This window comes from Amphiprion ocellaris, chromosome 20, assembly GCF_022539595.1.
Source record: "Amphiprion ocellaris isolate individual 3 ecotype Okinawa chromosome 20, ASM2253959v1, whole genome shotgun sequence".
NCBI classification, from domain to species: Eukaryota; Metazoa; Chordata; class Actinopteri; family Pomacentridae; genus Amphiprion; species Amphiprion ocellaris.
The window spans coordinates 10985163-10998984 of NC_072785.1; the positions used below are offsets into that span (position 1 = coordinate 10985163).

General features: G+C 40.7%; 1 protein-coding gene across 4 annotated transcripts in view; it reads left to right on the forward strand.

Annotated features, from left to right (window-relative positions):
* Positions 1-693: 693 nt before the first annotated feature.
* cdin1 (CDAN1 interacting nuclease 1) overlaps positions 694-13822 on the forward strand; it is a 53683-nt gene continuing 40554 nt past the window's right edge. The window contains exons 1-5 of one of the 4 annotated variants that reach the window (XM_023277370.3): positions 694-895; positions 1180-1299; positions 11607-11652; positions 12638-12702; positions 13557-13617. In XM_023277370.3, coding sequence (XP_023133138.2) covers positions 696-895; positions 1180-1299; positions 11607-11652; positions 12638-12702; positions 13557-13617 — 492 coding nt within the window. In that variant the 5' untranslated portion in view covers positions 694-695. Of the gene's footprint in view, positions 896-1175; positions 1300-11606; positions 11653-12637; positions 12703-13556; positions 13618-13822 lie in introns of all 4 variants that reach the window. The other 3 variants (XM_023277369.3, XM_023277371.3, XM_023277372.3) reach the window with 3 other exon arrangements.

Consider the following 13822-nt stretch of genomic DNA (forward strand, 5'->3'; position numbering starts at 1 on the left):
ATACATTTTAATTGCAATCACTGCACTCTGAATGGAAGCTAATTATTGCTTCACAGATGTAGTTAGGAACAGCTATAATAGGGATACTATTGTTTAGAGATGGAGTGCAATGATGTCTCTGTTTAGATGTTTTTTCTCAATTCTTGCACTTTCTTATGAAAAACAGAATAAAGCAGCAGCATAAACAGAAAGGGCACTGAAGCTGTGTCACAACTTGCAGTACTGCCAGAGGAATATATATAACAGACTTTAAATATTCAGTTTGTTTAAAATTTCTGTCTAAAGCCTATGCCTGCAGGTCACTGGACCAAATAAATGTTAAGGGGATTTGTGTGGGGATTCCAGTAAAAAGGGCAACATCTTCAGAAGTACCAGGCTATGGGCCACAGGCAGCTTTATATTCGGCATATTGTCTCTGCTGTCATCCTCAATGAAAGCAACAAATGCGAGCGCAGAACCACAACTACAAATAAAAAATAGTTATATCTGTCACACCAATTGCTCAACTGTGATTTACGTACACAAACGGAAGGCGTTCCCTCCTTTCTCCCTCTTACAGTGCCTCTATTTCTCCGTAACTTCTTTCCCCATGAAGCATTTCCTCCCTTGTGTATGTATTTCAGAGTTTTTTCCTCCAGTTGGCTGTCTTTTCATTACGAATACCTACTTTTGTACCGCTGTGTCGCTGGCAGCTGATGAGAGACCAGAAGTGCAGTGAGCATCAACGTCTCGGCTTGGCACCGCCTTCTACTGCCAAACAGCCAATCATGGAGCGCTATACTCAGCCGCATAGACGAATCTACCAATCAGCGCGCTGTTCACACAAAAGTCTGCTCTTCAACTTCCTAGCGGGAAGCGGCTATCGGGAACTCTTCTCAAGCAGCAGGAATCGAGGGTAAACAATCCCTTTTATATGTTATTTATCGTCATGGAATAGTTTGTGATAGCGTGTTACACAAAATAAGCATGCAGTAACTCCTTGAACAAGCATGAAAAGGTTTATTTCGTTGCGTTTCGTGCGCTGTGCTACAACGTAAAGCTAAGTTTGGTTAGCACTGCAGGTAGACTACAGCTGTTTTTGACAGCTGTCAGCCACCTAACACATTGTTTGCCTCCCAAAATCAGATTGCTGTAGGAGCATGTGTTAATTAAACTCTCTCTCCCCGTTTGAACAGATAGATACAGCAGTTATTTAAACATGAGACTGTCCCGAGCTGAATATAAAGAGATTGTGAGGTGCACTGAACAACTGAGACCTACACGCCAATGTATGAAGATGCTGAAGGACAGATTTCCAAAGTAAGTGGTTGCACAGTTGACTGCATTTATTTTGTGAGATTCCTTTATAAGTGCAAATTGTGTGTGTGTGTGTGTGTGTGTGTGTGTGTGTGTGTGTGTGTGTGTGTGTGTGTGGGTGTGGGTGTGGGTGTGGGTGTGGGTGTGTGTGTGTGTGTGTGTGTGTGTGTGTGTGTCTTCGTTAATGTCTGACAGAAAGTGAAAACATCAAACTGCTTTGTATAAGCATTTTTCTCAATAAAATATATAACAATGTCCAAAATATGCAAGACAAGATGTGTTGAGATTATTGCTACACGATATTAGAAACGGATGACTTTATGATATTTAGTTTTTCTATATTATATCCTTTGATATGAAAAAATATATGCATTTGGAAAGAATTCATTACTTTAGAGTAATTGGGGTGATTGTGTTGGGGAGTGCATCTGCACTGAAAATTAAAAAATATATATATCTGACAAAACTTTAAAATATCCATTTGGAACCTTTTTCATATGGTGTAACATTGGTAATGGTATTCAAAATAGTTTTTTGCTTTGGATGGCATTCAGGCCTGGCGTTGCCCTCATCATGCAGAGCTTTGTGGTCCTAATTTAAATGGTCAAACAAATTAATTGTGTTGCCTCGTGTAGTGGCAACACCTGCAAGACACAGCGTATAGAGTCCCTGTTTTTATTCCTCATTCTGTTTTCTGTAGCTGAAGTACTTTTATACAACTGAGGATGTGTTTCTTTGTGCAACCAGATTTTCTGTTCTGTTCTCCTGTTCCATGCTCAGTTTGCTGCGCACATGTGGAGCCTGCATGTCAACAAGTTGTGTCTTGTAAATAAATTAAAAAAACAAACCTCAGTGTAATCAAGAAGTCTCAAATTGGAGACAGATTCCTCTTCTCGAATAGTCATTGTAAATGAGCATCGCGTGAGTTGTATCAAGTGCAAAAAAAAAGTTGTTGCATGATGTGGTCGAGTTAATTTACGTTCCTTCACGTTGCACTTCCTGAAATGTGACTAGTACAGATGATGTCAGTGCTTAAATGATATATTGTGTAGCCCTAGTTTAGTCCTTTTATAGAAAATTATTTACATGCATGAGACCACATTACGATAAATTTGGTGATGATAACTTAATCATCTGACTTTAACTCCACATAGCAGCAGCATTTACTCCGCTGTCTCAGTTTTATTATCTATTATTAAGCATTTTTAATTCATTCACTAACTAATTCCACACAGGTTTCTATATTGGCTTCCACCTCAAAATTAGCCAGTGTTTTGCCATGCAGCGGCTGCACATCCAGAAATCGAAGAGAGAGGTTAATGGTTGTGTTTGCCTTTCTCCTTGACACTGAGGGCCCTCACTTTATTGAATGTAACATGTGTAATCCCCCAAGGCCACCAGGACACCATGGCTGATCCCGTCGAGGTCACTTACAAAGTCGCATGTATTTGGAGCTTCCTACTTCCATTGTGCCCTAATCACCAATCTAGAAGAAGGTATCAGGTCCCCAAAGGGGAGGCAGTGGAGCTTCAGCTCACCTTTGTTCTCACTGTCAGCATTTTACAGAATATGTCATGCGTATAAAGTGCATCCAATATCCTTCATGTTAAGGCACCGACACTAGGAGGACCTTTTTATATTTATTTTGAGTTTCCCTTTTTCCTTTTGGTTTCGTAATCCAAGCTGTCTTTAACCAACAGTCCAAATGCCATTTTTTTAAGTAGTACTGCTGGGTATAATAATTAAAGGAAAACACTGGCCCGTTTTCATTCTAATAATTCTCCCCGATCTCTCTCTCTCATAGGTGCTTGCTCTTTTGTTTAGTCTTGCTGGTTATTGTTATTATTTCGTTCACCATAACCAATCTTGGGGAGGCCCTTGCTCTTTAAAATCCCTGAGTCTCGTCACTGGGCCTGACAGACAGGCACGGCAGCAGTGTTTTCACAGCCTGCGAAATTATTCTGGTTGTCCAATCAGCTGAGCTGGGCTCTGGAGGGTTAGTGATTGGACTGGCAGGAAATCAGGCTCTTAAGACATAACATATCGACTAGGCCATCCATCATCTCTTAGCATGCGCTCAGGCACAGCAGTCAGCCACCCCCGCCCCACACCCCTCCTGTCCCCTCGGACTGTGTGGGAGCCCTGCCACTGCGTAAATATTGGCCAGGCTGGGGCTGGCAGGGGTGGGGTTGTAGAGGGGGGGGTTAGGGGTTTGTTGTGGACAAGGCTGCAATGAAATGATGGGCAAAAGAATGGTTTGGCTATAATAGGAAAAACATGTATCTGGATCTTACATTATTTTGTGTGTTACTAGGTAATTTCCAAATGATGCAAACAATGTTGAGTGAACTGTAGATTCACGTGTTGTCTACCGGTATCATGGTTGAAGCATATGTTATATCCATGCGCATTTATTATCTTCTTAAGTGATAATTTTAGGATATGTACAGTTTAAAGCAAGTAACACCAGTCCAGGTAATACATGAAATAGTTGCCCAGGTAATACATTGAAGTATTGCATGCTGATAGTTAGAATTAGAATTAGACTGTAATTCTGTATTATCTGTTACTTACATGAAGTGAAATCATAAAGAGTGCACCCGTTTGACTAATTCTGCTTTGACTAAATTAACGCTTCTTAGCAAATTCCAAGTTTAAAGGTAGTACTAAAATGAGTGTATTTCATGTACGCTTGTCAGGTATTATACACACATTTTTCACCATTGCAACAATATACCGAATGTTCAATATTCCGTATTGTGATATGTATTGAGATGATCGCAATGAGATAAAAAAAAATAGTTTTGACAATATCCTGATTTAAATTTTGAGTAAATTGCAAAAAAAAACATCCATTCACTGTTGCTCTATGTAAAATTTCCTCTGTTTATTTCAATGTGAAAGGTTGTTTGGGACATTTCTTAAGGACACATTCACCTTTGGGCTTTGGTATATTAGGCTGTATAAATAAAACTGACCTGATTATATTACGGAATATACAAAACATTTAAATTTGTTGTCATCAATCTCTGAATGCTGTGGGTTCAAAATCATTTCATAGTCATTGCTTTTGATTACGGACTCACAAAGCAGAAATTTTAAACTTTAAACAACATGATTGTTATAGACCATTTCAAGGTAATTTCCACGGACGGTCTGTTGGTCTTTGAGTTGCACTATGAAAAGGGTTAGTGGGAGGAGAGAGGGAGTGTCCTATAGACAGATAGAAAGAGAGAGATTGCGATGTGGAGTCCCTCATCTGTAACGGCTGCATAACACAGATGTTGGGAGTCATCTGTCAGCCTGGCCTCTCTTGCTGGGCCCGAGCTGCTCTGGGGGGAAAAGAATTGGACACGGTGCTGTCACTTTTTACCCCCACTCACAATGGAGGGACATGCAAATATCAACCCCCATTCTTGCCCTATCTTCCCTGCCCTCCTCTTAGTCAGTCGTGGTGTCCTGTATAGTATCTGGACTGTGGCTAGGCAGCAAAGGCGGGGGGCAGGAGGGCTCATTGCTGGCCGGTGCAGGGAAAAATGTGACATCAGTCCCATCAGGTCCTTCTCTTGCCACATATTAGAATTGGAAATGATGGGCTGCTCTCTGAGGCCTTGCCTGGCTTCCCTTGGGTCTAGAGGGGACCCCAGTCCTTCCACCATTTGTCCCCCAAGAGAGTCGGTGCAAGGGGGGCAAGATAAAGAGGGAGGGAATGTGAGAGTCCTCTGTGTCCTTCTGTGCTATATTATGAATGAATTTGGATGTAATGATCTCCCCCCCTCCCCTCCCTCTTTAAAATGCCATTCAGCTCACTCCTCATATGGCTTTCATGAAAGTAGGAGGGTGAGCAGAAAAGGGCAGATGCCTCTGTTTTGGAAAATGCTTAAACAGTAAAGTGTGAAGCATCCCTCCCCTCTAAACACTGCCAGTGCCTCTTTCTCTTTTATTCTCACACATACACACAGACACACACACACACACATACACACACATGCACGCACATGCATGCACGCACACACGCACGCACACACAGCTCCCTGGTGAGGACTCCCTGAACGTTTTTCGAATCGGGCCCTAATGTGCCGTTTTCATCAGCACTAAGGCGGGCTGCAATATGGTGCTGGAGCTCGCTCTGGGAATATGAATGTTGATTAAGCATGCGTTCAGCCTTTTGAAATTCTGAAGAAGTGTCAGAATAATGGATGTTGAGCAAATGTCAAGCATTTGTTAATTTCTCTGTTATTTGGGGTTTATCTAGCATGATCTTTGGAAGGAAAGCGTGGGGCAGGGTTGTTGTGGCATGTGCCATTGATATGGTGATTTCTTGGCTACAGACACTTTGTTTTTGATGATAATAGCTCAGGATGAAGCTTAGGGACTTACTCATTGATTATTTATTGGGGCTGTAGTGGTTATCCCTTTGTTTACATGCTGGTTAAACTTGAGGATTTGGTAACAGGCACGATGCTTTAAACTGGCAGGCTCTTTATATATTTAGCTTAACTCCACAAAAGACTTGACAAATTATAAGATTTTTTTTTTCAGTAAAATCCTTGCATTTTTTTCATCATCCCTTGTATTATTCCTCAGTCTATCTACCTTTTTAGGACTCACACTATTACAATTCCTTATGAGCAGCATACCTTTTAAAGATATACATTTGAATTTTATCGACTGAAAAGGATCTTATGCAGCCTACTCAAGAATTATTCCCAACATTTGAAATGATCTAAAGTCTCGGATTGAATATGTTTAAGTCACTATTTTCGCTGTGGAATCAGCTGAGTTGCGCCGTCGTAGCTCTTGTGAAGGTGGAATTCTGCAGCTATTTTGTAGGCTGGAAGTGGCCATGACATTACCCAGAGACTGATCAAGTACAGAGCCTGTGGGGGCAGCCCCCGACGGCTTCCAGTGCACAACCTCACGCTTCTGGCTGCCCATATTGAACAAAACACAAACTGGCAGTTGGGGCTTAGGGGTACAACCCTTGAAGGCTGAGAGACTGGCAAACTAATTCTGCAGCTTTATGTGGTTAGATGAGCATTGGACGGGTGAAGGGATGAATGAAGTGTAAGCAGAGAGGAGAGATGTAGAAAGAAGAGAAGCTGTGCTGAGTTTACAACTTCATGTCAGGCTAAGGAGTTCATGAATAATAGATGCAATCAATTACTTGATTAGGAAGCACAGGAATGACTACTTCCTCCTCATATTGTAGGGATGTTGTCCAAGCACACTCTATAGATTGTAAAGCCTTTTTGGCTCATTGGGCTAAAAACACTGAGGTAAGCAGCTCATTGCTCAAGTTAGGTTCAGCTTATAGCGATTATACAGGAAGCTGTCTTGAAGGTTAAAAAGTGTAGTCACTGGTTTGCTAGACAAAATAAGATGGTGATATTAGTATAGGCAAATTATGTACACTGGAATATGAGATATTGTGAGTAAGACCAATATATTTCCACTGTACTTGGTGTTAGCGCCACAGTCAGTGTGGCCCCCAGTTACTAACCAACAACACAGAGTTCCACAGTTCAGCTAGACTGCTATAGTAGAGTCTCTTGCCTGAGGTTCTCTTTGCATACTGGGATCAATTGCAGTAGAAGAATGAAACAAATTACCCAGAATGGTACAAGTTCCCCAGCCACGCTTGGGGGAGTAGGCAATTGGTCAGTGTAATGTGTTTCTTTGCCAGACCAGTGGACGCTCGCCACTTGACGGATAACATGGACCTCATTTTTACTTTTCTGCGAGAGTTTGCAGAAGCAGCAATGACAATAATTAAACTCTTAACAATGGCAGCGCGCCATAATAGTTATAACATGTTTTGCCACAGACACAGTGGTGAAGATCCCCAGCTTTCAAGGGGAATCACAATTAGGGTGGTGATTGTGGGGACTTTCTCGCTCTTTTTACCACACTTATATAATAGTTGTGACATCTCAGGGCACCTCAGCGGACAGAAATTTTAAAGATTGTAATAAAGTGAAGGGAGCAGCGTAGGGATCATATTTTTCGTCTATTAGGACAATAGTAAGAATTGAGATGCCCTGTTGTGCCTTTGCTAAAGCCATTTCTCTCCATAGTCCCCTAAGGGCTTGTAGGTTTGTATGGCCCTCTGCAGAGAGATGGTGGGTGGGGGGTCAGTGCACACAGTGGAATGTACTCTGAGTCAGTACTCTTTCTTCAAATGCACCCAATATTGAAAATATAGTATAAAGGTTTATTAAAAATATGTTTTAAAAAAATACCTAAAATATGTATTTCTACATAAAATCTAACTATGGTTGTTTTTTGTCGCTTGCACTATGCCGTACAGTTGTTTTGTAGCACAAAAACTAATTTGAACTGCAAACACGTGTGCTCATTGTGCAAGTATTTGTTTGAAGCCTCACGACACACTGAGATTTGTGTTTGTTTCTATCGCTTGTCAAAATATATCACACTTATACATTAATGCATAAAGATTTTTTTTCTACACATTTGTTTTTGCCGCTGATGACGGTAGGCTTTGCTGAGAAACAGATGTGAGCATTTTGCCTATCAGCATGTGTAATTAGCAGCATTTGCATATGCAGTGTTTTTAACCCACATTCAGCTGTTTTTTACTTTATAAAATATTGATCTATAGGAAACTAAAGCTTGGTTTATTATTGTCAGCAGCCTTGCTTGAATGATGTCTGTAGGTGTTTTAAAAGAGCCTAACTGTGTCAAACTGCCTAAGCTCGTATTTCAAGTAATGCAGGTGTGGCAGTGGAAGTGAATTTAACCAGTTTTCTTGCACTTTGAAAGAGTGAGTCATTTCATCCATGTCGTTCCCTTCTGAAAATTGTTTTATCGCCATTAGTAAAAATATGTGCTATGCCTCAATTAGCCAGCTCCATGCCCCGAAGAGTTGCACCATACAACACTCTCTGCATGCAGATCCACCAAATGCTAAGTACTGTCACAGCATATGATACCAATGCCATTAGCCAGGTGGCTTTCATTACCCAAATTACAGCTATTGTTTATAATTAATTCTTTGTAAATAGGAAGATTCTGAATATAATTGATAGCTTGAATTTCCCCCTTCTCTTATTAATTAGGTTGATGGGAATTTCAAGGCTTTTCACTGCGTATTTTTTCCTTGTATGTTTGAGACACTGATACGCTCTGAATGCACAAGGAGATGCAGCTATTCAGCACTCAAACTTGGATTTGTCAGATCCACAACTGGTGGATATCCTAGCTTAATAGAGCCTGAAGCACTGACCAGACAGCCATACTAGCTCAGTGACAAAGTGAAAGCCCTTAATTGTTTTTAATTTAATCTGCTGCTTTACTATTTTGGGTGCCAGTGCATATTAATGTTCCGTCTTATGTTGTAAGGAAGGGTAATTAGGTTGAGAGTGAATGATTCCCTAACCACTCTTCTGTCTCCCAACCTTCTGTTTCCCCATGTTCTAAATTATATCGGAGAGGGAGGATTTTTATTTTCCTCTTCTCGCGTAAAGGTCAGTGTAAGGATGCACTGCAGTGTCACGGAGTCTTTTCAAGTGAGATTTTGTGTTCTTTCTTTGGTGCAAGACATTTTTTAAAAAATATTTTGGATGGTGATTAATGAACTCAAATGTTTAAATTCACTTACGAATGTAATAAAAAAAATAAAAATGTTGTTTTACAGATACACTTGGTGCTCAGGACAGCCTATTATCTGTCATAGCTGTTTAAAGAGTTACTCTGAGAAGAAATTTGTCTATTCTGACAATTATTTTAAGAAATTCTCTCCACTCTACTGTATTCTTAATCTGTTTTAGTTGTAAATACATCACAAACAGAAAAGGTTGGACTCTTTTTACCTTATTATCCTGTCTTTTTTTTGTCATATCGTAGCAATATGATATGTTTCATACAGAAAATGAGCCTTCAGCTGTGCTTATGTTCACAAATCTGAATATAAAGCTAATAATTAGCTTTATTTAAAGCAAAAAAAAAGACAAAGAAATGAGTCAGGTTTTGGAATAGTTATCAAGTTAGTTTTATAAATACTCAGCTAGTACAGAGTCCCTTGAATGCTGGTGTTACGAGGCAAAGAGGCAGATGAATTACAGTATAAATGTAACGCTCTTGTTCAGCAGGCAGATCACATCCACTTTGTAAGACTGCAATTGGCTACATATTTTACCATGAAGTGAGCTTACTATGCCCAGGAGAGCACAGGTTGGATATACATTAATGTAAAACCTGCAATAAAGTACTGTTAATGTCTGTTAAATGAAAAAAGGGGCATTATAGCAGTGTAAAACTCGACAAACTCTATGAAATGCACACAACTCTTGGTTTTAATGCAGACGTCGGCGCTTTCCTCTTCATTTTGCTCATTTTTTTAATGCTTCAAATCTCTCAATATTTAGTTTTCTTTCAGTACTTTTGATTCACATCCACAATTGTGGCGCTTTTGATGTCAGTAAAATCTGATTGAGGTAAGAAAGGAAAACAAAAGTCCCTGAAGTTCTTAGTGTTTTTGAAACAGATATGTTTTCATAGATATTAAGAGCAGTTTATGTGCCTTTAAAGTTAACAGGGTATAGATTTAGCAATTAAGCAGTAATCATGCTCATTATAGAGAGTAATCCATTTAAAACCTAACAGATGTCTGTTCCGACGGGGGTATCGCGATGGTCCCATGCCAACAATAAGGCTCTAATGTTGTTGAAATGCTCAGGTGCAAGGTTGAAGTGTGGAAGAAATTTTTTTTTCTTCCCTTAAGTGTCCACATGTTGACAGTTGACTATTTAATGGCCCACTTAATTGCAGTGGCCCCTTCATCCCCAAGCATCATTGTAAATTAATGCTGAGGTGGCGGCGTGTTTTTCTGAGAGCTTCCCCCGTCTTCTCCTTTACTTCAAACAGTTGGCCCTCTCCTCTGTAACTGTAACTTTGTGTTCGACAATGAGACTCATCTTGTGATGGGTCAAGCCCCAGAGAGAGTTGAAATAGTTGAGAAAAAGCTGTTCTCCAGCCAAAGGAGGGAAACGCTTTAAAATAGGCATCTAGAGAACCTAAGATGACATCTTTGGTGTGGTAAGTCATTATAAACTGCTAAGCTATTCCAGCGGTTAAGATGCTTTTACTAAGGAATGGTCACAGACAGAGGCTCCAGACAAAAATCAATGTTTGAGATGCTTTTGGCTTTGTCTATATGTCACATGGTTATTTCATGGTTCATAGAGATTGATGTCGAAGGCCTGTATAGACTCAATATTTTAATGCAGATTTGAAGTTTCAGCTTCTCGTGAGTGTTTACATACCATCCTCAGGTGACTTGTAATGAAAAGTCCATTAAATTTAACAATCAACTGTACTGAGAGCAGTATATGGAGACAAAAAACCACTCGAGACCATCGCATAGAAGCTCGTATGTGTGTGTGCATCTGTGTGTTTATTGTTGATATGCAGGGTGGAGGTATGCACCATCCAATTAGAGTAATATCTGTCACGCATTTAAATATTTTCAGCTCAAAGGATGCAGTGGAGGTTGGGGAGGGATGTCGAAGGGGCTGTGAGTCCTTGTCGGAGCTGCCTGTTTTCCAGGTTTGCCTCTCTGCCAGGTGTCTGACGTTGACTGGAGCTGGAGATGAATGTAGTTTATGGCAACCCATGGACTTGAGCGACTCGTGGGAAGTCACAGCTTCATGCAATAAAAGTTTCCATTTTCAAAGCTCATCAGCTGCAGTGAGGAGTTCGAGATCGGCCCATATGCTAGCGCTGACGATGAAGAAGGAAAACTTTGTTCGACGTATTTATTGCCAGAGCAGTCATACGAACAAATGCCTATGCTCACTGTGGTCATTAACTTGTCAAAGAAATCAAACCTGGGAACGTAATTTCCAGTGAATGCCACACTTCCCTCAGAAATGTGCATAAATGTCATTAATTTCTTCGCAATTTTGTCATGTTTGGAATAAATGTTCGTGCTTTTGTGTAGCTTTATAACAGCAGCAGTTTCAATTAAGAACAGTTCTAGGTTTCGGTACTTTAATTGAACACAGAAGATTGAAGGTGATGTTATGTATGAATGACTGAAAAAAAAAAAAAAACGGCAATATTTTTCTCATCTCTCATACCACACACAACCTCCCCCTTTCTTCTACCCCCACACCATCGTGGCAGGAATCCTTTGTCAGAGGTGTTCATCTGGAACAACTTTGCCACACTTGTTTTCATGTTCTTTTAGATTACAGGGCAGCTGGCCCCAGCTTTGAAGCTCCCCTCTCCCTTTGTCTCTGTGCAATGCACTCTGGTAATTAACTTTGTCCTTCTTTTATTTGTTCCAGTCACTCGCAGTCCACTCTTCTGAGCATCTTCTCCCTGGAGTACCAGGTTAGAAGTTTTCTTCCTTTGTGAGCCCTGACAGGTGCCTAATTGAATGATGAATGTCCCTTTATTTCTTTGTAATTGAACTGCCAGCTTTCTGATTGGTTTGGAGGATGCCCCCCCACCATACCCCCGTTTATTTCACCCTCTCTCCTCCACCCCTTCCTCCTCGTCACGTTCACGTTGAGGGCCTTTGCCTGCCTGAGCCTCAGTGGATGCCTGCCAAGCCTTCCCATCCATCTGTCTAATAACATCTAGCCCCTGCTTATTTGGTGGACCTGTAATAAATTATGCTAAACCATTATTATTCTGACAATAATAATTTCCCCGTGTAGTGCGGCTGCGTGTGCTAAATGTTTGCTGACTCGCACTGTCACTGCTGCTTTCCACGGCTGACAGCGGATGATGATAAATGGCCGCTGCCGCCAGTGGCAGAAGGCAGCACAGGCAGAAAATGGAGTCATTTATCATCCCACTGACAGGTGTCAGTCACACTGCCTGTCTCTGTGGAATTACATTATTTTTTTGTGTGTAGTAGTTTTTAAATAAGTTGTTTTTAACCAATGCTCTTCCTCTTTTATCCTCTGTCCTCCTCCTTCTCGGCGAGGATGGCAATTGAATTGCATGGAAATGTCAGGGTGTGCAATGTGGAATAATGTCACCGATCGAAAAAGGGGAAATGAATACAAGGTTTGAGTGAGGGAGGCAGAGGGGGGATGGTGGGTTTGAACAAGGTTGCCTTGGTACTCTGACCCCTTGGAAACTTATTGAAATGAAATTACACTGACCTCTAATCTCTTGCACTTGTTCATGTGGCATAGAACATGAAAGAGGAGCCGAGGCTGAGCAACTCTGCATTTCAGTTAGGTGGACTGAAAATGGAAGGCGCTTTGCTGCTATAAATAGTATTTTATGGAAATGATGTATGCATGTAAGTGCTGTTATTATTGTTATTATTACTACTCCTACTTTGGCGTTCTCTTTGTGACAGAAACGGACCAAAAGGACAATCTCAAGACACCATGCACCAGATGTTATTGAAAGCCACTACCAAAGGTACTGTATTACATTGCATTATACTATTTTATTTTCCTGTTCTTTTTTGTCTTGTGTGTGCTCTCTATTTATCTTCCTCTCATCTCTATTACTGTTTTCTTCATTTTTCTGGTCTGCGTCCCACTCTTGTGGGCTCTCTTTGTCTTCCCCATTCTCTGGATGAGGAGGGGACTTACCAAAGTCACACGAGAGTAGGTGGGCCACCGTGACAGTTATAATCTCCTCCAAACAAATCACTAACCCTCAGGATTCATTCCAGACCTCCACTTGCACCTGCTAAGCTAAAGCTCTGTTCTCCATGTCAAACTGTGAATGGAAAAATAAATAAATAAGCAGCCGTTGGACATTTGCCTTACACAGGCTTATGATGGGATGATTATCTGTAATTCAATGAGTAAGGATAAATTAAAACAAATAGAAGGGAAAAAAACACAGGCAGTACAGGGAAAAGCCTCTTTGCATATTGCAATTAGCCTTTATCTAGCTTATTAGGCTATTGTTCTGGGGAAAATAAGGCTGGATAATGCACTTCTAATCCACTTACAACAGCAAACCTCAGAGATGATCTGGGTAAGATCTAAGGGGAGTTGCAGTTTTAGCTGGCGAGGGAAAAAAGGCTTTTTGGGCGGCAGGGGTTAACTAACTATCATATGCTTGTCTGGCTTCAAGGAAATTTGAAGCCCTTCAAGCAGTGCTGTTTTAACCGCACAGAGCCTGCCATATGCCACCCAGGGCAAAGTCATCAGGGACATTAGCATGTCTTGGCTAGCCTGGTCTAGCCCCCTCTACCCTTCTGTCTGCCTTTGTGAGCTGTGTTTTTTTCACTACTGTTGTTGTTCTTTGTTATAATGAAGGTATCTGAGTGAAGCCAAAGCACATCCCACTGCTCCTGTCCTGCTGGAGTTGGCCAATGAGGTAATAACCTAAAAGTTTAGTATTTTTTTTCCGTGTCATTTTACTTGCTTTGGAAAAAAATAATCACAACTGATAAGTTCTTTGTCTATAAATGAACAAATAGGAGTTGTTGCATTTTTTTTTTTTTTTTTAAATTTTCTCCCTTGTCTGTTAGTCATTATGAAAATTGGTAAAATGGTCGGCTCTATTATCAATTATTTAATGT